At 44.7% G+C, this 26,370-nt stretch overlaps 1 protein-coding gene across 1 annotated transcript; it reads left to right on the top strand.

The window, feature by feature from the left end:
- Positions 1-5,508: 5,508 nt before the first annotated feature.
- Positions 5,509-22,362, top strand: LOC139155962 (dehydrogenase/reductase SDR family member 13-like). Its single transcript, XM_070731349.1, has 5 exons — positions 5,509-5,644; positions 10,218-10,336; positions 15,748-15,871; positions 17,790-18,101; positions 21,853-22,362. Exons 1-5 carry the CDS (start codon positions 5,509-5,511, stop codon positions 22,113-22,115), a joined length of 954 nt encoding a protein of 317 aa, XP_070587450.1. The 3' UTR covers positions 22,116-22,362.
- The last annotated feature ends 4,008 nt before the right edge of the window (positions 22,363-26,370 follow it).

Below are 26,370 nucleotides of genomic sequence, written 5' to 3'. Positions count from 1 at the left end.
AAATAAAATAAAATAAAATAAAATAAATAAAATAATAATAAAAAATAAAAAAAATAAAAAAAATTAAAAAAATAAAAAAAAATTAAAAAAATAAAATAAAATAAAATAAAAAATAAAAAAATAAAAATAAAATAAATAAATAAATAAATAAATAAAATAATAAAAAAAAAATTAAAATAAAATAAAATAAATAAAAAATAAAAAAATAAAATAAAATAAAAAATAAAATAAAAAATAAAATAAAATAAAATATATAAACCCTGCAAGGTAGACCGGTCTTATCGTATTTTGGCAGATGGGTGGGGCCAGTTTCTTAAACGGGGGGGGGAGGGGATGGGACAAGGAAGGAAAGAGATGTAGAAATGGCACCCACTGCTCTCTAATGTTAATCCCCTCAAACTGTATGATATAACTGTGCAGGGGGTTGGACTAGAAGACCTCCAAGGTCCCTTCCAACTCTGTCATTTTGAATAAATTGAGCAGGGGGTTAAAAAGTGTAAACATCCCCATTCTCCAATGCACTGCTTAGGAGAGTCCAACATGGGGTTATACTTCAGTCTGATTGGTAGGGACTGAGTTTTAAATTTAAATATTTAATTAGGTAACGCCCACTAGCTTCCTAGGAAGACAGTTTTTTAAAAATCAGTTGTAATGTAGGGATGCAGTTTCTTTTCTCTCCACCACTTGATTTGTTATATGTTGGACTCTCCTTATATTAAATTCAATTATACACTCAACGTTGATGGCTGGTTACCCGGTACGCTGGCAAGAACCGCCTTACTGCCTTCTTCCTTGGGGTCACTTTTCTCAGCGGATACTATTATTTATTTATTTATTTATTTATTTATATTTATTTATTTAATTAATTAGAGTTGTATGCTGCCCCTCTCCGTAGACTACCCAATTAAATGAGGCTTAATCACCTTCCCTAAAAAATTAAACTCAGGTAAGTTGATGGCTGGTTACCCGGCCTTACTGCCTTCTTCCTTGGGGTCACTTTCCTCAGTGGATCCCACTCCATTAAAGGAGTCTTAATCACCTTCCATAAAAAAATTGGGAAGTTTACCCTTAGACGACAAATTCCCAGCCGAGGCTCCCTTGCTGCATATGAGCCTCTGTTCTCGGTGGACATTGGTCATCTACTTACAAGCACCTTTTCTGGACCAATTGTGAGGGTCAGTCCCTCCACTGAAGCAATCGGCCATCTGTCATTGGCCAGACCGATTCTCCACTGATTTGAAGCAGTGAGCAATTGACGGCCGCCATTTTGGATGACTTGTTGCTAGGCAAATAGCCCCTTCACATGTTTCTTCAAGCCTAGCATTTGAGCCTGCCCTCTTGCTGTAGTTCTGCCAGCAACCATTTTGATGACAGGCTTCAACCCTAAGGACAAGGCCCAATCATCTAAATCTAAGAAGGCCTCTCGGTCTTCAGTAACTCTGAAGGAGGCAGGAAAAAGAATAAAAACATTAGAGAAACAAGTGGAAAAACTCCAAAATTTAGTGAAGGCTATGCTTTCACCTTATCAATGTCTGATCCCGCTATATAGAATGCTGGTGAGACCACATTTGAAATACTGTAATACTATGTTCAGTTCTGGAGACCTCACCTACAAAAAGATATTGACAAAATTGAACGGGTCCAAAGATGGGCTACAAAAACGGTGGAAGATCTTAAGCATCAAACGTATCAGGAAAGACTCAATGAACTCAATCTGTATAGTCTGGAGGACAGAAGGAAAAGGGGGGACAGGATCGAAACATTTAAATATATTAAAGGGTTAAATAAGGTTCAGGAGGGAAGTGTTTTTAATAGGAAAGTGAACACAAGAACAAGGGGACACAATCTGAAGTTAGTTGGGGGAAAGATCAAAAGCAACATGAGAAAATATTATTTGACTGAAAGAGTAGTAGATCCTTGGAACAAACTTCCAGCAGACGTGGTGGATAAATCTACAGTAACTGAATTTAAACATGCCTGGGATAAACATATATCCATTGTAAGAAAAAATACAGGAAATAGTATAAGGGCAGACTAGATGGACCATGAGGTCTTTTTCTGCCGTCAGACTTCTATGTTTCTATGTACCCTCACCCCCACAAATAGAGACTGGTCTCCTGACCATTCAGAGTTTCCTGACGTTTCATTGCCTTAAGCGCCCATAATTCAGGACATCACAGGCAATCTGAATCCCTCGCCACAGGTGACCAATAGGCCTGCCCCAGCTTTCACCTTTACACGCACGGCAGCTGGCCTTCGTCAAGGGATAGATACATGCCACCGGAATAAAACAATGGCCGGCCTCACCATCTCTTGGAGCCTGCCCGAAATCTTCGGAGAGCCATCTGCTCTCCACACATCATGAGTGGCCATTTTGAATACATTAACTCCCCTGCCATGGGACTGGTGGCCATTTTGGATGAAACAGGAAGTCATGGTGGCCATTTTGCAAGTGGTAATAAGGGCCATGGCCATTTTGAGGGTCTCTCTAGGTTGATGGCAGCCATTTTGGATGTAGCTGACTTATGGTGGTGGCTATCTTGGCAGCCATTTTAAATGCACTTGAGGTGGCCATTTTGAATGTACCTCACTTCTGGCAGCGGCCATTTTAAGTGTGCTATCTTTTTTTTTTTTAAGGCAAGGGGAAATGGAAAATAATAAAATAAAATGCTGTAAAATAATGTAAAAATAAGGAGAAATTAGGAAAAAATTTAGTACTGCTATGAGCACAAGACATTTCACTGGATTCATCTGATACGGTATCAATTGCAATACGATGCAACACTACGCACTGCAATGCAATGCTATGCAGCGCCAGGCCCATCCAATATGGAACTCAAGTTCTATGTCCTCAGCCCCATGGCCTTATGTGACCCTTGTGAAATGGTCCTTCGACCTCCAAAGAGGTCCCGACCCCCAGGTTGAGAACCATTGCTCTATAAGATGTTCTTGATTGAGTTATGAGTTACAGTATGAAGCTGACCATGTTAGAACAGTGACTCTATGCTTGCTTGCTTGCTTGCTTGCTTGCTTCCCTCCCTCTCCCTTCCTCCTTCCTTCCCTCCCTCCTCCTTCCTTCTTTCTCATCTTCCTTCCTTCCTTCTCCTTCCTACAGTATCTTCCTTCCTTCCTTCCTTCCCTCCCTCCTTCCTCCTTCCTTCCTCCCTTCTCCTTCCTATTTCCCTTCCCTCCCTCCCTCCTTCCTTCCTTCCATCCTCTTTTCTTTCCTTCCATCCCTCCTCCTTTCTTTCTTTCCTTCCTTCCTTCCATCCTCTTTTCTTTCCTTCCATCCCTCCTCCTTTCTTTCTTTCCTTCCTTCCTTCCATCCATCCTCCTTCCTTCCTTTCTTCCATCCCTCCTCCTTTCTTTCTTTCTTTCCTTCCTTCCATCCATCCTTTCTTTCCTTCCTTCCTTCCATCCCTCCTCCTTTTTTTCTTTCTTTCCTTCCTTCCTTCCTTCCTTCCATTCCTCCTTTCTTTCCTTCCTTTCTTCCTTCCTTCCATCCTACTTTCTTTCTTTCCTTCCTTCCATCTTTCTTTCTTTCCTTCCATCCCTCCTCCTTTCTTTCTTTCTTTCCTTCCTTCCTTCCATCCTCCTTTCTTTCTTTCTTTCCTTCCTTCCATCCTTTCTTTCTTTCCTTCCTTCCTTCCATCCATCCTCCTTTCTTTCTTTCCATCCCTCCTCCTTTCCTTCCTTCCTTCCTTCCATCCTTTCTTTCCTTCCTTCCATCCCTCCTCCTTTCTTTCTTTCTTTCCTTCCTTCCTTACTTCCATCCATCCTCCTTTCTTTCCTTCCTTCCTCCTTTCTTTCCTTCCTTCCTTCCATCCCTCCTCCTTTCTTTCCTTCCTTCCTTCCTTCCATCCTCCTTTCTTTCTTTCCTTCCATCCCTCCTCCTTTCTTTCTTTCCTTCCTTCCATTCATCCTTTCTTTCCTTCCTTCCATCCCTCCTCCTTTCTTTCTTTCTTTCCTTCCATCCCTCCTCCTTTCTTTCCTTCCTTCCTTCCATCCATCCTTTCTTTCCTTCCTTCCATCCCTCCTCCTTTCTTTCCTTCCTTCCTTCCTTCCATCCATCCTCCTTTCTTTCCTTCCTTCCTTCCTTCCTTCCATCCATCCTTTCTTTCCTTCCATCCCTCCTCCTTTCTTTCTTTCTTTCCTTCCTTCCTTCCATCCCTCCTCCTTTCTTTCCTTCCATCCTCCTTTCTTTCCTTCCTTCCTTCCATCCCTCCTCCTTTCTTTCCTTCCTTTCTTCCTTCCTTCCATCCATCCTCCTTTCTTTCTTTCCTTCCTTCCTTCCATCTTTCTTTCTTTCTTTCCTTCCATCCCTCCTCCTTTCTTTCTTTCTTTCTTTCCTTCCTTCCAGGCAGCGTGATCCGTTTATTTTATTTTTTACATGATTTTTTCCCCTGACTTTTAAACATTTTAATACAGTTTATTTCCCTGATTTATTCCATTTTTTTCACGAATTCCCTGATAATTCCCTGATTTCCCTGTTTTCTAGGTTTGCTAGACACCCTGATATACTAATTCGTGCTGCATATCCAGCCCTCTCTAATTGGTTTGCAGAATCAGCCTCTTGCCCCCAACAATCTGGGTCCTCATTTGACCCCCCTCACAAGGAGGGAAGGCTGAGTCAATCTTCAGGTTGTCAGGGTCGAACTGCTGGCTATTGGCAGAATTACCTGAAATATTGCATTCTAAACACTTTGCCACCATGTATCCTTCCTTCCTTCCTTCCTTCCTTCCTTCCTTCCTTCCTTCCTTCCTTCCTTCCTATCTTCCTTCCTTCCTTCTTTCACTCCTTCCTTCTTTCCTTCCTTTCTTCCCATCTTCCTTCCTTCCTTCTTTCCTTCCTTCCCTCCCATCTTCCTTCCTTCTTTCCTTCCTTCCCTCCCATCTTCCTTCCTTCTTTCCTTCCTTCCTTCTTTCCCATCTTCCTTCCTTCCTTCCCATCTTCCTTCCTTCCTTCCTTCCTTCCTTCCTTCCTTCCCATCTTCCTTCCTTCCTTCCTTCCCATCTTCCTTCCTTCCTTTGCCGTCAGGCATGGGGGAACTAAAACACCTCCCTCTTGCCCATGTTGTTTTGTTGATTGATTGACTGTGTGCCTGTTTTTTAAATACTGTATACTGTTTTTATGAGATTATTAATTTAAATTGGAACTGGATGGGTGGGCATTGGATTTGGTATTGTGTACTGTACTGTTTTTTATTGTTGTTGTGAGCCGCCCCGAGTTTGCGGAGAGGGGCGGCATATAAATCCAATAAACCTAACGTAACTTAACCCTTCCTTCCCATCTTCCTTCCTTCCTTCCTTCCATCCCTCCTCCTTTCTTTCTTTCTTTCTTTCTTTCTTTCTTTCTTTCCTTCCTTGCTTGTCAGCCGAGGGGGGGCGAGGGAGGGGCGGGGCAGGGGGCGGGGCGACGTGTGTCTGTGTGTGGGGCATCGGGGCTGAAAAGGGAAGCCAGACCGGAGTTGCGGGGCCAGACGGCAAGACGAGGCCGGTGATACAGCCATGGAAGCGGCGGGGGCACTGGTGGCGGGCGGGGCGTTGCTGCTCGGGTTCTACGAGCTTATTTACTACAACGTCGTGGCGGCCACCTGGTGCCGGAACACGGTCAGCCTGCGGGGCAAGACGGCGCTCATCACAGGTCGGTTTTTCTTTTTCTTTCGTTCCTTCTTTCTTTCTTTCCTTCTTTCTTTCCTTTCTTTCCTTTCTTTCCTTTCTTTCCTTTCTTTCTCTCTCTCACTCACTCACCCACTCCCTTTCTCTCCCCCTCTCTTTCTCTCCCTCCATCATTTTCTCATTTCATTCTTTCTCTTTTTCTCCCCCTTCCTCTCTCTCTCTTCCTTCTTTCCTCTCTCTTTCTCTCTCTTGCTTCCTCTTCTTCCTCTTTCTTTCTCTCTTCCCCCTCCCACCCTTTCTTTCTCTCTCTCTCTCTTTTTCTTTCTCTCTCTCTCCCTCCTTCCTTACCTTTCTCCCTCTCTTTCTCCCTTCCATTCTCTCTCTCTCTTTCATTCTCTCTCTCTCTCTCTCCTTCCTTCCCTCCCTCTTTCTTTCTTTCTCTTCCTCTCTCCCTTCTCCATGGCTCCACACAGATTCTCCACCATCCAAGGCCTCCTTGCCCCAAAGGTGCTTTACATGCAGCCAAGAAAGTCCAGCCCAAAAAAGCCATTTCAGAAAAATGATTATCCAACATCTTAAAAATCTCCAGTGATGGAGCATCCATAACTTCTGGTGGCAAGCAGTTCCACGGGTTATGTTTTACTATGGCTCGGGAACCACTAAGTCACTCCTTTAGGCTTGGGAACCTAGGCAAAGGCACCCAAAAGAGGCTTGGGAACCTTGTGTAATATTTATTTATTATTTTTATTTTCTTTATTTATTTATTTTGTCCAATACATAATACACATTGAAGAGAATAGATATGTAATAATATAAATAAAGAAAAGAATACAAGAAAAGATATAAAAGTATAGGTGAACATATTTGAAAGGAAGAAAATATTATTATTATTATTATTATTATTATTATTATTATTATTATTATTATTATTAATTGGATTTGTATGCCGCCCCTCTCCATAGACTCGGGGTGGCTAACAACAATGGTAAAAACAACATGCGGCAATCCAATACATACAAACATACCATACATAAATTGTAAAAGCCTAGGGGGAAAGAATATCTCAGTTCCCCCATGCCTGACGACAGAGGTGGGTTTTAAGAAGCTTACGAAAGGCAAGAAGGGAGAGACAATTGGACAGGGGACGGAAGGCACACTGGTGCACTTATGCACGCCCCTTACTGACCTCTAAGGAACCTGGAGAGGTCAATCGTGGAGAGTCTAAAGGAAAAATGTTGGGGGTTAGGGGTTGACACTACTGAGTCAGGTAATGAGTTCCACGCTTCGACTACTCGGTTGCTGAAGTCATATTTTTTACAGTCAACTTCAGTCTTGGGAACCTGGGCAAAGTGCCCCACCCATGAGTAGACATGCCTGGCTATCGGGCATGATCTCTTGGCGATGAGCCACCATTGACCAACAGATGTTTAAAGCACTAATTGAGTTACACAGCTATTAGAAACATCACTGGGCCAGTGCTGACAAACCCCCCACTTTTTTGGACCCTTTTATGAAACCTGGCCTCACCCTTCCATTTCCTAACAAACATTCCTGTTTTTTAGTTTTCTGGAACACAGTCTTATAACATAATGTGTTCCTTATTTTTTTTAAAAATGCTGCTTATTGAAAAAAGAATCACTTTTACTGCACTTGTATCAAGGATGCTGTGCAGAAATCACAGCCTGCCCACAAACAGTTGAGGACATTTTCCCAATCCTTATATGAAGAGGCACCAAAATTAAAACCATATACAGTGATCCCCCGGTTATTGCATCCCCGACCATTGCGAACAGGCTAATTTGCGATTTTTCAACCCGGAAGTCAAAACACCATCTGCGCATGCGTGCCCTTTTTTCTATGGGCACGCATGCGTAGATGGCGCCGGGCAGATCAGCTGCTGGGCGGCTTCCCTAGGTCTTCCCCCTCTGGGCGGGCATCAGCGAGGAGTTTCCCCACCGCCCACGCAAACTCCTCGCTGCTGCCGCTTCGCTCGGCCGCTTCCCAGCTGAGTACTCAGCTGGGAAGCGGCCCGAGCGAATGGCTTGTCCGCAGCCTGCCTGCCCGCGCGCCCGCGGCTCGCGCGCCCTTCTCCCGCCCACGCCGTTCGCTCGGGCCGCTTCCCAGCTGAGTACTCAGCTGGGAAGCGGCCCGAGCGCACGGCTTGTCCGCAGCCTGCCCACGCCGTTCGCTCCCCCTCTTGCTGGCGGGAGGGCGAGAAGCCCTCCCCAGCACCCGCTCGCCCGCCCTTCGCCGCTCGCCCGCCCTTCGCCCGGCCGCCCCCAATCTTTGGCTCCTCGCTAGCGCTGCGGAAGTAAAAACATCATCTGCGCATGCGCAGATGGTGTTTTTACTTCCGCAGCGCTACTTCGCGAAAACCCGCTCGTTGCGGGGGGTCCTGGAACGGAACCCTCGCAACGATCGGGGGATCACTGTATTCTTAAAGAAGAGACTCTGCTCTTTCTAATGGTACTAATGGTACTAAATTGAAGAGGCCAAAATTTGGCAAAAAACTATTAAATGCCAACTTTGAACTCTTATATTTTTTCAACAACTTGAAGGAAAGTGCTGCAAATTGGAAGTCCTTATTGCAGCTGGGTACTTAGTACACCTGCCAAAAATCAGCCTGAAAGGCCAAGTAGTTTTGAAACTACAGCAGCCTGAATATTGCTGTAAATTCATTTTTGAGGGTTTTTTTTGCAAAGTTTGAGCCTGAACCATGTAAAAAGTATGAGGACTAGGTACATGGGGTTTTGCCAGTTTATAAAGCCTTACAAGGTGTGCAGATTCTCCAAATATCTCCAACCTACTACTGAAACTTCCACGTTTACAGCTTCTGGAAATTGGCCCAAAATGTCATTTTTGCGGACTCAGCATTTTGCAACCCTTTACTCGAGGTCTCCTAGAACTCCCAATTTTTAGTCTTTTGAACTAAAATTTTGCACAGCATAGTTTTATATTGTAAAGAAACTATGTGCCAAATTTCATCAAAATCTGAGATGGTAAGGTATGGCCACTGGTCCACTTAGAAACATAGAAGATTGACGGCAGAAAAAGACCTCCTGGTCCATCTAGTCTGCCCTTATCCCAGGCTGTTTCAATTCAGACACTGTGGATTTACCGACCATGTCTGCTGGAAGTTTGTTCCAAGAATCTACTACTCTTTCAATAAAATAATATTTTCTCATGTTGCCTTTGATCTTTCCCCCAACTAACTTCAGATTGTGTCCCCTTGTTCTTGTGTTCACTTTCCTATTGAAAACATTTCCCTCCTGAACCTTATTTAACCCTTTAACATATTTAAATGTTTCGATCATGTCCCCCCTTTCCTTTCTCTCCTCCAGACTAGACAGATTGAGATCATGAAGTCTTTCCTGATACGGGCAGTAGGAAAAGCAAGTAGGATGCTTGGCTGCATAGCTAGAGGTATAACAAGCAGGAAGAGGGAGATTGTGATCCCCTTATATAGAGCGCTGGTGAGACCCCATTTGGAATAATACTGTGTCCAGTTCTGGAGACCTCACCTACAAAAAGATATTGACAAAATGGAACGGGTCTCACCAGCGTTCTATACAGCAGGATCACTGTCTCCCTCTTCCTGCTTGTTATACCTCTAGCTATGCAGCCAAGCATCCTACTTGCTTTCCCTACCGCCTGACTGCAGTGTTCACTTGACACGGAATAACCTGGCTTTGCAACCACTTTGGGCCTGAAGGCCTGGGGAAATTCTAGCTTGAAGCAAAATGTAACTGGGTTGCATTTGCTGAGGCCTCAAAGCTTGGAGTTGAAGTCCACCCTCCAAGGTTGGGAAACACTGCCAAACAAATGCTTCATTTTGCAACATCACAAAAACTGATGCATACAAATTGCAGGGCGTGTGTCAAGCCGGTGCAGCCACAGTTTCTCTAGATTGAAGGCCGGGTGTTGATGGGCACTTGGGAGGAGGGAATTTCATGAGGGAACAGATACAGCCACAAAGTATTCTTTCAAGGGGTTCAAGGCCATCTTATGCCCACCCACCTGGGCGGAAGCAGGAGGAGGACTGGCCATGCTGTCACAATCTGGGTGGGCAACGTGATGAGTTTGTGGGTGGGGGGACAAGGGAGGTGAACTTTCAACTGGGTGGGAGACTCAGATTTATTTATTTATTTATTCTTTGTCCAATATACAATACATATGGAAGAGAATAGACATTAAGTAATATATATAAAGATAGTAAGTAAAAAAGAAGAGAAGTATATGAAAGGAAGAGAATATATAAGATAGGTGAAAGAAAGGAAAGACACTTGGACAGGGGGCGAAAGGCATACCAGTGCACTTTTGTACGCCCCTTACTGGCCTCTTAGGAACCTGGAGAGGTCAATCGTGGCGAGTCTAAGGGAGAAATGTTGGGGGTAGGGGATGACACAATTGAGTCCGGATTCAGGCTTCCCAATGTAGGGGCCAGGAGGGCTCCGGCAATACATTGGGACTATGACTGGGAGGGCTATGACTTGGACTCTGATTTAGTTGGGATGCTACCTGGAACCTTGACACGTGACTTCTGGATCCCCATCAAAGGCTGGGCAACCTCAGTTAATCCTTTCCCTGGTCTTTCCTAGGTGGGAACGCAGGGATCGGGAAGGCCACAGCGGTGGATCTGGCCCGGAGAGGCGCCCGTGTCATTCTGGCATGCCGCAACAAAGTGAGAGGAGAATCAGCCGTGTACGACATTAGACGGGTGAGTGCCTGCCGTGCCGTTCCCTCTGTCCCTCCGATCTTCTGTATCTTTAAATAAAACATCAATAAATACACGTATATCCAATGGGTGGACAATTCAACAGATGGGTAAAATATTAAGTTAGGGTACAATCATGATAAAATGTCCATAATATGGCCCTGTAGAGTTACAAATGGGATAGAGGTTCAGTTCTGGAGACCTCACCTACAAAAAAATATTGCTCAAGTTGAACGGGTCCAAAGATGAGCTACAAAAATGGTGGAAGGTCTCAAGCATAAAACGTATCAGGAAAGACTTAATGGACTCAATCTGTAGAGTCTGGAGGACAGAAGGAAAAGGGGGGACATGATCGAAACATTTAAATATGTGAAAGGGGTCAAAAAGGTTCAGGAGGGAAGTGTTTTTAATAGGAAAGTGAACACAAGAACAAGGGGACACAATCTGAAGTGAGTTGGGGGAAAGATCAGAAGCAACGTGAGAAAATATTATTTGACTGAAAGAGTAGTAAATGCTTGGAACCAACTTCCAGCAGATGTGGTTGATAAATCCACAGGAACTGAATTTAAACATGCCTGGGATAAACATAGATCCATCCTAAGATAAAATACAGGAAATAGTATAAGGGCAGACTCGATGGACCAGGAGGTCTTTTTCTGCCATCAATCTTCTAGGTTTCTATGTTATACTGTTCAAAATTATAACGGCACTGAAAAAGGGGATCTGGGACCACTTTTTGCACAACCATTGCAACATCCCCATGTTTGTTTGTTTATTTATTGTTTGTTTGTTTATCAAAACATGTACAAGATAATAGGTATGGCATAAACATAAACAAAAGCAAAGTAGGTACAGTAGTACCTCATCTTACGAACCTAATTGGTTCCCGGGGGAGGTTCGTAAGACGAAAAGTTCGTAAGACGAAACATTGTTTTCCATAGGAAACAATGTAAGATCAATTAATCCGTGGGAAGAAAAAACCCCCCGCAAAAAAACGCCGCCGCCCGGCTGTCACCTTTTGAAACAGCCGGGGGGGCTTCCCAGCGTCCTCCTGAACCTGAACGCCAAACCCGAACTTCCGGGTTCGGCATTCGGGAGGCCGCCGAGAAGCTCCGCTGCCCGGCTGTCACCTTTTAAAACAGCCGGGGGCTTCTCGCGGCCTCCCAAACGCTGAACCCGGAAGTTCGGGTTTGGCGTTCGGGTTCAGGAGGACGCTGAGAAGCGCCCCGGCTGTTTCAAAAAGCGACGGCCGGGCGGCGCAGCTTCTCGGCGGCGGCGGGTTCGTAAGAAGGAAAAAGTTCGTAAGAAGAGGCAAAAAATTTCTGAACCCCGGGTTCATATCTTGGGTTGTTCGTAAGACGAGGGGTTCGTATCATGAGGTACCACTGTATAGGTAAATTTGGACAGTAGGACATGGACGGTAGGCACGAAGGTATGTTTAAGCACGGCCCTTACAGACTTCCTAAAGATAGGGTGAGGTTGACTGTAGACATTCTAAGGTTAAAGTTTTTGGAGTTTGGGGAAGAAACCACAGAATTAGGTAGCGCATTCAAGGCTTTGATCACTGTTGCTGAAGTCGTATTTTCTGCAGTTGAGTTTTGAGCGGTTTAAATTGAGTTTGAATCTATTACATGCTCGTGTATTGTTGCGGTTGAAGCTGTCTGGTAGGACATTGGGGTAGATGATTTTATGAACTACCTTTAGATCAGATCGAAGGCGACGTAGCTTTAGGTTTTCCAAACCCAAAATTTCAAGTCTGGTGGAATCAAGTATTCTGTTGCGAGCAAAGGAGTAGAGGACTCTTCTTGTGAAATATTTCTGTACTCTCTCAATTGTATTAATGGCCGATATGCAGTGCGGCTTCCAGTCGGGTGAGCTATATTCAAGGATTGGTCTGGCAAATGTTTTGCATGCTCTGGTTAGCACTTTAATATTACCAGAGAGGAAGCTATGCAAGTTTAGGTTAACAACTCTTAGTACCTTTTTGGCAATTATTATTATTATTATTATTATTTATTATTATTTATTAGATTTGTATGCCGCCCCTCTCCGGACACTAGGAGCGGCTCACAACAAGAAAACAGTACAAATCCAATGGTTAAAACAACTTAAAACCCTTAATATAAAAAAACAATCATACATCTCATACAAACCATACATAAAACAGAAACGGCCCAGGGGAATCAATTCCCCCATGCCTGATGGCAGAGGTGGGTTTTAAGGAGTTTGCAAAAGGCAAGGAGGGTGGGGGCAATCCTAATCTCCTGGGGGAGCTGATTCCAGAGAGTGGGGGCCGCCACAGAGAAGGCTCTTCCCCCGGGCCCCGCCAGATGACATTGTTTCATCGACGGGACCTGGAGAAGGCCAACCCTGGGCCGTTCCCGCTTTACGTATGGTTTGTATGAGACGTATGATTGTTTTTTATATTAAGGGTTTAAAATTGTTTTTAATTATTGGATTTGTATTGTTCTGTTGTTGTGAGCCTCCCCGAGTCTTCGGAGAGGGGCGGCATACAAATCTAATAAATAAATAAACTCTCTGGGACCTAACTGGTCGCTGGGATTCGTGCGGCAGACGGTGGTCTCAGGAGATATTCTGGTCAATGTTGTTACCATGGACTCTGGCACAGAGGTCACACTTAGGTTCACACGATCAGAATTCAAACACTTGTCAACTGACCCATAGTTATAATGATTGTAGTGTCCCTGTGGTCATGGGATCCACTTTTGCGACCTTCAATGGGAAAATTCCATTGTTGTCACTAATTTAACAACGACAGTGATTCACTTAACAACTGTAGAAAGAAAGGTCATAAATTGGGACAACATTTATTTAGTTATCGTGTTTAACAACAGACATTTGGGGCTCACTTGTGGTGATAACATCGAGCTGGTAATTTGATATCTAACCATCTATCTGCTTCTGGTGTGATTGCGATGAGATCAACCCAGGTCTCTTGAAATTTAAAGCCCTATATGACATTGGACCAGAGTACCTCCGGAACCGCCTGCTACCGCACGAATCCCAGCGGCCAATAAGGTCCCACAGAGTTGGCCTTCTCCGGGTCCCGTTGACTAAACAATGTCGTCTGGCGGGCCCCAGGGGAAGAGCCTTCTCTGTGGCGGCCCCGACCCTCTGGAATCAACTCCCCCCGGAGATTAGAACTGCTCCCATCCTCCTTGTCTTCCGTAAACTACTTAAGACCCACCTATACCGCCAGGCATGGGGGATTTGGGACATCTTTCCCCCAGGCTTATTATAATTTATGTTTGGTATGTATGTGCTGTTTGGTTTTTAATTATGAAAGGGTTTTTAGGTTTTTAATATTAGATTTGTGCCATTATAATATTGATTTTATCGTTGTTGTGAGCCGCCCCGAGTCTTCGGAGAGGGGCGGCATACAAATCTAATAAATAATAATAATAATAATAATAAGCGCCCAAATTCTGATCACATGACCCTGGAGATGCTGCAAGGGTTGAAAGCCCAAGGACTGGTCACAAATCACTTTTTCCATTGGCATTGTAATTATGAATGGTTGTACATTGAGGATGGTCTATTGTTTTATTATGCACCACCCAGCCAGAGAGAGATTTTATTTATCTATTTATTTATTTATTTATTTATTTATTTATTTATTTAATTCTTTGTCCACTACACAGTACATATGGAAGAGAATACACATTGGGTAGTGTATATATAAAGATAATATTATTATTATTATTATTTATTAGATTTGTATGCCGCCCCTCTCCGAAGACTCGGGGCGGCTAACAACAATAAAGAAGACAACTGCCCCTACTCTTCCTGCCTTCCGTAAACTCCTTAAAACCCACCTTTGCCGTCAGGCATGGGGGCAGTGTTCCCTCTAATTTTTTTGGGGGGTGGGCGGAAAAGTATAGTGTCTGAGCGGCAGTCCCTTCTGGACTGGGCGGCACTCTTTCCCTCTCACTCTTTCCCTCTCGGCTTCTGGGCAGGTTTGAAAAACTCTGAGTTGATGATGATTTTTAAGTGAGCGATTGCTCACTGCTCAGCTTAGAGGGAACTATGCATGGGGGAACTGAAACATCTCCCCCTGGGCATGTTTAATTTATATATGGCATGCTTGTGTGTATGTCTGTTAGTATATGGGGTCTTTTTTAAATCTTTAAATATTGTAAATTTGTCAGATTATTTATGATTTCTTTCCACGTGTTGTGAGCCGCCCCGAGTCTTCGGAGAGGGGCGGCATACAAATCCAAGTAATAAATAAATAAATAAATAAATAAATAATAAATGTTCTTAAGGATTTGCGGGGAGAATTCACCAATGAAAATGCTCTTGCTCTTTTCTACCTTTTGCTGCTTGGGAAACTGTATAAAAAGCAATAATGAGCCAGGGTGGCGCAGAAATGAGGACCCGGATTGTGGGGGCCATAGGCTGGCTCTGTTAAAAAAAAGTGCTATTGCTAACATGTTGTAAGCCGCCCTGAGTCTAAGGAGAAGGGCGGCATAAAAATTGAATAAATGAAATAAATAAATAAATAAATGTAACAAATCCAATATTAAAAAGCAATCTAAAAATCCCCAATTTAAAGAACCACTCATACAAACAAGCATACCATGTATAAATTCTATAAGCCTAGGGGGAAGTGAAATTTCAATTCCCCCATGCCTGACAACAGAGGTGGGTTTTAAGGAGCTTGCGAAAGGCAAGGAGGGTGGGGGCAACTCTGATATCTGGGGAGAGCTGGTTCCAGAGGGCTGGGGCCGCTACAGAAAAGGCTCTTCTCCTGGGTCCCGCCAAATGACATTGCTTAGTCGACGGGACCTGGAGAAGGCCAACTCTGTGGGACCTAACCAGTCGCTGGGATTTGTGCGACAGAAGGCGGTCCCGGAGATATTCTGGTCCGATGCCATGAAGGGCTTTATAGGTCATAACCAACACTTTGAATTGTAACCGGAAATTGATCGGCAACCAATGCAGACTGCGGAGTGTTGGTATAACATGTAATATAGAAGAGAAAGTATATGAGAGGAAGAAAATATATATGATATATGAGATAAAGGAAAGACAATTGGACAGGGGACGTTAGGCACACCAGTGCACTTATGTACGCCCCTTACTGGCCTCTTAGGAACCTGGAGAGGTCAATCATGGAGAGTCTAAGGGAGAAAGTTGGGGGTTAGGGGTTGACACTACGAAGTCCGGTAATGAGTTCCACGCTTCAACAACTCGATTGTTAAAGTCATGTTTTAATATTACGTTTGAATCTGTTGCGTGCTCTTGTGTTGTTGCGGTTGAAGCTGAAGTAGTCGTTGACCGGAAGGACGTTGCAGATTGAGCAGACCTACGCAGAAGGTGAGTAAACCGGGATCCTCCTTGGAAGCCGTACTGGATCCCGAAGCTCAGGATTCCTTCCGCTCCTTATCCAGGAAAGTGGGAACTTGGAGGTGATCCTGATGATCCTGGATCTGTCCAGCTTGAACTCCGTGCGAGCTTTTGCGCAGAACTTCTTAGAATCGGAGCCCCGTCTGGACATCCTCATCAACAACGCAGGTGGGGGCAGATCCCTCCCCCCCAGGATTTTGGGGTGAGGAAGTGGGGATATTGTGTCCATCTCAGCACATGTGCAGGAGCAAAAAATGTCCAAAATCTCATACGCAAACTACACAAATTATTATAAAACTTATACAAATTCCTAAAATCTGGAACCAGCTCCCCCCTGAGATTAGGATTGCCCCCACCCTCCCTGCCTTTCGTAAACTCCTTAAGACCCACCTTTGCCGTCAGGCATGGGGAACTAAAACACCTCCCCCTTGCCCATGTTGTTTTGTTGATTGATTGACTGTGTGCCTGTTTTTTTATATACTGTTTTTATGAGATTATTAATTTAAATTGGAACTGGATGGGTGGGCATTGGATTTGGTATTGTTTACTGTACTGTTTTTTATTATTGTTGTGAGCCGCCCCGAGTTTGCGGAGAGGGGCGGCATATAAATCCAATAAACCTAAAATGTACAGTGCTACCTCTACCTCTATTCCACATTTGGAATACTGTGTTCAGTTCTGGAGACCTCATCTACAAAAAGATATTGACAAAATTGAACGGGTCCAAAGACGGGCTACAAGAATGGTGGAAGGTCTTAAGCATAAAACGTATCAGGAAAGACTTCATGAACTCAATCTGTAGAGTCTGGAGGACAGAAGGAAAAGGGGGGACAGGATCGAAAGATTTAAATATGTCAAAGGGTTAAATAAGGTTCAGGAGGGAAGTGTTTTTAATAGGAAAGTGAACCCAAGAACAAGGGGACACAATCTGAAGTTAGTTGGGGGGAAAGATCAAAGGCAACATGAGAAAATATTATTTTACTGAAAGAGTAGTAGATGCTTGGAACAAACTTCCAGCAGACGTGGTAGATTAATCCACAGTAACTGAATTTAAACATGCCTGGGATAAACATATATCCATCCTAAGATAAAATACAGAAAATAGTATAAGGGCAGACTAGATGGACCATGGGGTCTTTTTCTGCCCTCAGACTTCTATGTTTCTATGTTTCTACCTACGAACGCCTCGACTTATGAACTTTTCTAGATAAGAACCGGGTGTTCAAGATTTTTTTGCCTCTTCTCAAGAACCTTTTTCCACTTACAAACCCAAACCAAAACTGTAACCGGAAAAGGCAGGGAGAAGCCTCCGTGGGGCCTCTCTAGGAATCTCCTGGAAGGAAACAGGGCCGGAAAAGGCAGGGAGAAGCCTCCATGGGGCCTGTCTAGGAATCTCTTGGGGTAAAACAGGGCCAGAAAAGGCAGGGAGAAGCCTCAATGGGGCCTCTCTAGGAATCTCCTGGAAGGAAACAGGGCCGGAAAAGGCGGAGAGAAACCTCCGTGGGGCCTCTCTCAGAATCTCCTGGGAGGAAACAGGGCCAGAAAAGGCAGGGAGAAGCCTCCGTGGGGCCTCTCTCAGAATCTCCTGGGAGGAAACAGGGCCTGCACCCTCCCTGTGGTTTCCCCAATCGCACACCTTATTTGCTTTTACATTGATTCCTATGGGAAAAATGGCTTCTTCTTACAAACTACTTAAACACTTAGTCACGGAACGAATTAAGTTCGTAAGTAGAGGCACCGCTGTATTTTTAAAAACCCGTATACAATCATGCGCATTCATCCAATTCAATCATACCTGGTATTGGCCAGAGATAATATCATCACTCACGGCCCCCATGCCCTCCGGCAGAGGTAGGTCTTCAGAGCTTTATGAAAGACCAGAAGGGAGGGGGCAGTATATATCTCCGGAGGAAGTTCGTTCCAGAGGGCCAGGGCCACCACAGACAAGGCTCTTCCCCTAGGATGACATTGTCTGGCCGACGGGACCTAGAGAAGGCCGACTCTGTGGGACCGAACCGGCCACTGTTACACCTGTTGTAACATTGAATCATCAAAATTCGATGAAATCCACTTATTTTTCTGGCAGGGGTCTGTGAGGCTGGCCAAACGCCCGATGGCTTTGACCAGGGCTTCCAGGTCAACCACTTGGGCCACTTCCTGCTGACCCACCTGCTCCTGGACCGGCTGAAGCGCTGCGCCCCAAGTCGGATCGTCATTGTGGCCTCGAATATGCACTCCTTTGGGAAGATGGACTTTCGGACCATCCATAAGCCGGCGGAGGGATTGTGGAAAGCGCTAAGTTCTTATTCCAACAGCAAACTAGCCAACCTTCTCCACGCCAGAGAGTTGGCCAACCGGCTGGAAGGAACCAACGTCACCTGCTACGCGATTCATCCAGGTGAGTGAGAGTCCGGCTGCAAGAATCCCTAGATGGAATCTCCACCCCCAGGTATTTCTCTCCCCCTGGGGGCTCCCTCAACCCCCTCCGCAGAGCTCATCTGGGGAGGGAGACATCTCCCCCTCCCCCTCCTCAGATCCAAAATCCTGGCATTGTGATGGTGATTAATTTATTTAATTTTTTAATTTACTTTATTTTAATTAGTTAATTCATTAATTTTATTTATTTATTTATTTATTTGTTAAACAATTATAGGATGGCAATTTGTGCAAATAAAATGTTACATAAGTAATGAGAAAAAGTTATAATTGAAGACAGTAGACCTCTTAGAAGGAGGGAGAGGTCAATTGTAGATAATCTAAGGTTAAAGGTTTTGGGGTTAGGAGCAGAAACCACAGAGTCAGGGAGTGAATTCCAGGCGTTGATCACTCTATTGCTGAAGTCGCATTTTTTGCAGTCTAGTTTGGAGCGGTTGACATTGACAGTGCTCGTGACTTGTGGCGGTTATAGGTAGGACATTTTAGTAGATGATTTTATGAACTATAGTTAAGTCAGAACGGAGACGCCGGAGTTGTAAGTTGTCTAAACCAAGAATTTCAAGTCTGGCAGAGTAAGGTATTTTGTTGTGAGAAGAGGAGAGAAGGACTCATCTTGTGAAATATTTCTGGACTCTCTCAATTGTGTTGATGTCCGATATGCAACGTGGGTTCCATACAGGCGAGCTGTATTCTAGGATGGGTCTGACAAATGTTTTGTAAGCTCTTGTTAGCCGTTCAAAATTACCAGGGAAGAAGCTGCAAAGGATTAGGATAACAACTCTTAAAGCCTTTGCCACGCAACTCTTTGCCATGCGAAGTCATGTTCGAGGGCAGGCGAGGTGTTGCCCTGTCGGCTCAAGCACACAGACGCACGTGGTTGGCTGATTTTTGGCCCTCCGGAGATGGGAGGCCACTTTTGCCCTACGCAGGATTCAAGAAAGCCTCCTCAAAAGCTGCACACGTGAAGCATTATATAAGTCTAAATGCTCATTCTTGGGATGGGGTGGGAAGGAAGGAAGGAAGGAAGGAAGGAAGATGGGAAGGAAGGAAGGAAGATGGGAAGGAAGGAAAGAATGGGAAGGAAGGAAGGAAGATGGGAAGGAAGGAAGATGGGAAGGAAGGAAGATGGGAAGGAAGGAAGGAAGATGGCAAGGAAGGAAGGAAGATGGGAAGGAAGGAAGGAAGGATACATGGTGGCACAGTGTTTAGAATGCAATATTTCAGGTAATTCTGCCAATAGCCAGCAGTTCGACCCTGACAACCTGAAGATTGACTCAGCCTTCCCTCCTTGTGAGGGGGGGTCAAATGAGGACCCAGATTGTTGGGGGCAAGAGGCTGATTCTGCAAACCAATTAGAGAGGGCTGGATATGCAGCACGAATTAGTATATCAGGGTGTCTAGCAAACCTAGAAAACAGGAAAATCAGGGAATTATCAGGGAATTCGTGAAAAAAATGGAATAAATCAGGGAAATAAACTGTATTAAAATGTTTAAAAGTCAGGGGGGAAAATCATGTAAAAAATAAAATAAACGGATCGTGCTGCCTGGCAGAGTCAAGCAAAAATGAGCATAACTGTGGCCACAACTTGCTTCCTCGGCTACCGATATTTCTCCACGGCTGAGCCGTTTGTTATGACGTCATCTACGACCGCACCTTCACTAGATCGCAATTTGAAGGGAAATGTCAGGGAATTTCAAAATGCTTTCTCCCTGGACACCCTGTATATACAATTCCATCTGTCCGTCCATCACCCTGGATGGGAATTATTGACCTCATCAGAGAGGGTACGCAACTTGGGTGTCCTCCTCGATCCACAGCTCACATTAGAGAACCATACGGAAAGGGGTGGCATACAAATCTAAATAATAAGTAAGTAAGTAAATAAATAAATAAATAAATAAAAATCTTTCGGCTGTGGCAAGGAGGGCGTTTGCCCAGGTTCGCCTGGTGCACCAGTTGCAGCCCTATTTGGACCGGGACTCACTGCTCACAGTCACTCATGCCCTCATCACCTCGAGGCTTGACTACTGTAACGCTCTCTACATGGGGCGACCTTTGAAAAGTGTTCAGAAACTTCAGATTGTGCAGAACGCAGCTGCGAGAGCAATCATGGCCTTCCCCAGATATCCCCATGTTACACCAACACTCCGCAGTCTGCATTGGTTGCCGATCAATTTCCGGTCACAATTCAAAGTGTTGGTTATGACCTATAAAGCCCTTCATGGCATCGGACCAGAATATCTCCAGGACCGCCTTCTGCCACACGAATCCCAGCAACTGGTCAGGTCCCACAGAGTTGGCCTTCTCCGGGTACCGTCGACGAAACAATGTCGTCTGGTGGGATCCAGGGGAAGAGCCTTCTCTGTGGCGGCCCCAACCCTTTGGAATCAACTCCCCCCCCCCCCTGGAGATCAGGACTGCCCCACCCTCCTTGCCTTTCGCAAACTCCTCAAAACTCACCTTTGTTGTCAGGCACGGGGGAATTGATTCCCCTGGGCCGTTTCCGCTTTACACATGGTCTGTATGAGATGTAAGATTGTTTTTATATTAAGGGTTTTAAATTGTTTTAGTATTGGATTTGTATTGTTTTTGTTATGAGCCGCTCCGAGTCCTCGGAGAGGGGCGGCATACAAATCTAATTAATTAATAATAATAAAAATATACGTCTAAATGCTATAATTTTATTTGTTTGTTTGTTTGTTTGTTAATTAATTAATTAATTAATTAATTAATTAATTAATTAATTAATTAATTAATTAATTAGATTTGTATGCCGCCCCTCTCCGAAGACTCGGGGTGGCTCACAACATATACAGTACTGTAATGGTATTGCTATCTCGATCACTCTAGAAAGTGCTTAAACCCCTAAATCCTTCTCTTCTGAAGTTTTTGCTAACACAGAACTGCCAATGCAATACTCAGATTGAGGTTTCCTTCTCCCCAAAATAATGCACTTGGGGAAAAGTAATCCTCAATCTGAGTATTGCATTGGCAGTTCTGTGTTAGCAAAAACTTCAGAAGAGAAGGATTTAGGGGTAGCGATTTCTGACAGTCTCAAAATGGGTGGGCAGTGTGGTCGGGTGGTAGGAAAAGCAAGTAGGATGCTTGGCTGCATAGCTGGAGGTATAACAAGCAGGAAGAGGGAGATTGTGATCCCCTTATATAGAGCGCTGATGAGACCACATTTGGAATAATACTGTGTTCAGTTCTGGAGACCTCACCTACAAAAAGATATTGACAAAATTGAACGGGTCCAAAGACAGACTACAAGAATGGTGGAAGGTCTTAAGCATAAAACGTATCAGGAAAGACTCAATGAACTCCATCTGTAGAGTCTGGAGGACAGAAGGGAAAGGGGGGACATGATCGAAACATTTAAATATGTTAAAGGGTTAAATAAGGTTCAGGAGGGAAGTGTTTTTAATAGGAAAGTGAACACAAGAACAAGGGGACACAATCTGAAGTTAGTTGGGGGAAAGATCAAAAGCAACATGAGAAAATATTATTTCACTGAAAGAGTAGTAGATGCTTGGAACAAACTCCCAGCAGATGTGGTTGGTAAATCCACAGTAATATCCATTGTAAGATGAAATACAGGAAATAGTAGAAGGGCAGACTAGATGGACCAGGAGGTCTTTTTCTGCCGTCAGTCTTCTATGTTTCTATGCTTCTTTCCACCCGAGACCAACTCCCAACTCTCTTTTCCTTTCAGGACCTGTTAGAACCGACATTGGTTACTCCGCCTGTTCACGGTGGGGAGGCTGGATGCTTTCTTTGTTCAGGCTCTTCATCCCTGATTGCGACGCGGGCTCCCAGACCTCCATCTACTGCGCCACCGAGGAGGGCATCGAGAGGTTGAGCGGGAGGTATTTCGTCGACTGCAGCCCCTTAGAACCCTCGCCACAGGCCCGCGATGACCAGCTGGCCAAGAAGCTCTGGGAATTCAGCGAGAGGCTGCTGGGACTGACCACTTGACACGGGAGGCGACAGGGACGGAGTTTGGGGTGACCGAAAGCTGGCATCCGATTCACCTGGGAAAGGCAAATGGCAGGGAACCTGGAAACGTCCCGGGGCCGGGGGTGGGACTCCCAGGAGTGGATTCCACCCATCGCTGCCACTGGTGCGTTTTCCGTGGAACGCCACAACCCTGGCGTGCGCGCTTGTGTCTGAGCAAAGTTTTGCTTCTGTGCATGTGCACGGAGCAAAATCTCACGAGGGGGGGTGCATGCAAATCTAAATAATAAATAAAATAAACAAACAAATCTTGGCGGTTTTTCACTTCCATGCATCTGAGGTTAGTTGGGGGAAAGATTAGAAGTAACGTGAGAAAATATTCTACTGAAAGAATAGTAGATGCTTGGAACAAACTTCCAGCAGACGTGGTGGGTAAGTCCATAGGAACAGAATCTAAATGTTTTTATTTAATTATTTGTTTGTTTGTCAATCAAATATAGGATAGTAGTTTATATGGAATACTGTGTTCAGTTCTGGAGACCTCACCTACAAAAAGATATTGATCAAATTGAACGGGTCCAAAGACGGGCTACGAGAATGGTGGAAGGTCTTAAGCATAAAACGTATCAGGAAAGACTTCATGGACTCAATCTGTAGAGTCTGGAGGACAGAAGGAAAAGGAGGGACATGATCGAAACATTTAAATATGTTAAAGGGTTAAATAAGGTCCAGGAGGGAAGTGTTTTTAATAGGAAAGTGAACACAAGAACAAGGGGACACAATCTGAAGTTAGTTGGGGGAAAGATCAAAAGCAACATGAGAAAATATTATTTCACTGAAAGAGTAGTAGATCCTTGGAACAAACTTCCAGCAGACGTGGTAGATAAATCCACAGTCACTGAATTTAAACATGCCTGGGATAAACATATATCCATCCTAAGATAAAATACAGAAAATAGTATAAGGGCAGACTAGATGGACCAGGAGGTCTTTTTCTGCCGTCAGACTTCTATGTTTCTATGTTTCTACCTTACTAGGTTATGTCATCAGTGCTAGATGGGTTGGCAGGGTTGGACAGATGACCTTTGAGGTCCCTTCCAGAACTAGGAATTAAACCTGTTGGATTTGGGTGCGAAAGAAGGAACGAGTCACAGGAACATTTCGGCACCTTTTATTCTCTTGGTTGTTAGCAATACAAACTTTTCAAGCTTTTAAAGATTAGATTAGATTAGATTTATTGGATTTATATGCCGCCCCTCTCCGCAGCCTCCCTGTAGCCTTGGTTCCCGCCTGCTTCTCTCCTTGTTTAGTTTAGTTTCCACCCATTGCTTCTTGTCCTGCCCTCAGGGGCTTTGGAGAATAGCTTGACTCCCTCTTCTTTGTGGCAACCCCTGAGATGTTGGAAGGCTGCTCTCATGTCACCCATCGCCATTGAGTCAACCCAGTGTGCCACTCCCATTGACTAGGCTTTTTGGGAAACAGAGCCAAGAAATTACAAGCCAATCAGCCTGGTGTGAAAACCTGGGAAGATCCAAAAAGCCCACACAGTTCTAGGCTGCATCAACAGAGGGAGAGAGTCAAGTTCACGTGAAGAATTAATACCACTTTATAAGGCCTCACTTGGAATCCCGCATTCAGTTTTGGTCACCACAATGCAAAAAGGATGTTGAGACTCTAGAAAGAGTGCAGAGAAGAGCAACAAAGAGGATCAGGGGATAAATGGAGGATAAAACATAGGAAGAACAGTTGCAGGAACTGGGCATGGATAGTTTAATGGAAAGAAGGACCAGGGGAGACAGGATAGCAGTGGTCCAATATCTCAGTGGTTGCCACAAAGAAGAGGGAGTCAACCTATTCTCCAAAGCACCAGAGGGTAGAACAAGAAGCAATGGGTGGACACTAAACCAAGGAGAAAGGGGTGTACATAAGTGCACCAGAGTGCCTTCCGTCCCCTGCCCTATTGTCTCTCCTATATCTCCTATATCTTCTCTTTTATATATCTTTTTCTGCTATTCTCTCATAGTTATATTTCACTACTTGATTTTCTCCTCTATTCCCCCTTTAATACATTCTACCTGATTGTATTGGACAAAACAAACAAACAAATAAATAAATGAAATAAGTAACTTAGAACTAACCAGAAATTTCCTGACCGTCCGAACGGCTGGCCAGTGGAACTCCTTGCCTCCAGAAGTTGTGAATGCTCCAACACTGGAAGTTTTAAAGAAGATGTGGGAGAACCACCTGTCTGAAGTAGTGTAGGGTTTCCTGCCTAAGCAGGGGTTGGACTAGAAGACCTCCAAGGTCCCTTCCAACTCTGTTGTTGTTATTATCTAGGAAAAGATAATCAAGCAACACATCTGTTGTGGTTGGCTCTGGCCCAGCTCCTGCCCCAGGGAATGTGGAGGTGGATGCAGGGGAAACTTCAACATGTCACAGGCCTGTGTTATTGACGACAGAATCAGATCAGAGTTTAGTTTCCTCGGACGAAGAAGAAGGTGGGAGTGACTCAGCAGAGGAGGGCTTGGCACATAGCCAAGGCAGTCAATCTTCCTTATCTTCTATTGCTTCAGATGATGATATTTTGGACCCATGCAAGCACAGAATCATGCGTAGAAGAGACCAAGTAAGAACATATTACAGGAGATAAGAGCGGCCACCTGTGTTTGAGTGGGGCTCCAGTAATTAGGGCTGCTGCTATAATTACTGGAGCCCCACCCAAACACAGGTGGCCGCTCTTATCTCCTGTAATATGTTCTTACTTGGTCTCTTCTACGCATGATAAATAACAGCATGTGGATTTGGCCGTTGTGGAAAAATATCTGATTGGGTTTCGTCAGGAATCCTCTGTTTTCTGGACTTTGTTGCTTTTTCACGCCTTGGAAAACAAAGCAGAGCAACACGTGTGTGTGTGTGTGTCACTTCATTGCAAGAAACACTGGCCTAGAATTTGACCAGGTCGGCCAGTTAGGAAAGAGAAAAAGACAGAGAAAAATTGCCTCTCCTCGTTCTCCAAAGAAGGACTCTGTAGCTCAAAGCACAGGACAAGTAATCCTTGACTTTAACAACCGTTTGTTATTGTTTGTCTGAAGTTACTGAGACACTGAGAAAACCTGACTTATAACCATGTTTCTCATGACTCTTGCAGCATTCCACACTCACACGATCAAAATTCATCCGCTTGGCACCTCCCACTTTTGAAGGTCGCAGTGTCCCAGGTTCACGTTGATCCCCTTTTGCAAACGTTGCACAAGCAAAATGAAGGGGGAAGCCAGATTCACTTAAAGACCCGGTCATAAAATGGAGCCAAGCTCACTGAGCAGCTGTCTGACTTAGCAACAGAAAAGTTGGGCTCAGTCGTGGTCGTAAGTTGAGGACAACCTGTGCAATAAAGTAGGCAGCTGCCTTCCAGACACCTGTTTTTTGCAAAGAGCCCCCCAATTGTTGTTGGATAATATCCAGGTACTACAATAATTGTGGCTCAGGAGGAGGGAGGAGAAAGAAGAGGAGGAAGTGGAGGAGGAGAAAGAGGAGGAGGAGGAAGTGGAGGAGAAAGAGGACGAGGAAGAGAAGGAGGAAGAGGAGGAAAAGAGGAGGAAAAAGAGGAGGAGAAATAGGAGGAGAAAGGAGGAAAAAGAGAAGGAGGAAGAGGAGGAGAAAGAGGAGTAGGAAGAGGAGGAGAAGAGGAGGAAGCGGAGAAAGAGGAGGAGGAGAAAGAAGGAGGAAGAGGAGGAGAAAGAAGGAGGAAGAAGAGGAGGAAGAGGAGGAGAAAGAGAAGGAGGAAGAGGAAAAAGGAGGAGGAGGAGGACAAAGAGGAGAAAGGAAGAGGAGGAGGAGAAAGAGGAAGAGAAAGAGAAGGAGGAGGAGGAAAAAGAGGAGGAGGAAGAGGAGAAAGGAAGAAGAGGAGGAGAAAGAAGGAGGAAGAGGAGGAGAAAGAGAAGGAGGAGGAGGAAAAAGAGGAGGAGGAAGAGGAGGAGAAAGAAGGAGGAAGAGGAGGAGGAAGAGGAGGAGGAGAAAGAGGAGGAAGAGGAGAAAGAGAAGGAGAAAGAGAAGGAGGAAGAGAAGGAGGAAGAGGAAAGAGGAGGAGGAGGAGGGAGGAGGAGGAGAAAGAAGGAGGGGAAAGAGGAGGAAGAGGGGGAGAAAGAGGGAGGAGAAAGAGGAGGAGAAAGAAGAGTAACAGGAGAAAGGAGGAAGAGGAGGAGGAAGGAAGAAGAGGAGTAATGCTCCAAGGAATGCTATTTTCTCTCTGTTTATCTACAAGTGGTTCCCCAATGGC

This window comes from Erythrolamprus reginae, unplaced genomic scaffold (genome assembly GCF_031021105.1).
Source record: "Erythrolamprus reginae isolate rEryReg1 unplaced genomic scaffold, rEryReg1.hap1 scaffold_163, whole genome shotgun sequence".
Taxonomy (NCBI): Eukaryota; Metazoa; Chordata; class Lepidosauria; order Squamata; family Dipsadidae; genus Erythrolamprus; species Erythrolamprus reginae.
This window is presented reverse-complemented; position numbering and strand designations above follow the sequence as displayed.

What these genes read in the sequence shown, in the direction of transcription:
- LOC139155962 (XM_070731349.1), top strand. Translation starts at nt 5,509, where the DNA reads ATGGAAGCGGCGGGGGCACTGGTGGCGGGCGGGGCGTTGCTGCTCGGG. An exon ending in CCGTGTACGACATTAGACGG is followed by an intron (nt 10,337 to 15,747) that starts GTGAGTGCCTGC and finishes CTCCTTATCCAG; the next exon opens with GAAAGTGGGAACTTGGAGGT. An exon ending in CATCCTCATCAACAACGCAG is followed by an intron (nt 15,872 to 17,789) that starts GTGGGGGCAGAT and finishes TTTTTCTGGCAG; the next exon opens with GGGTCTGTGAGGCTGGCCAA.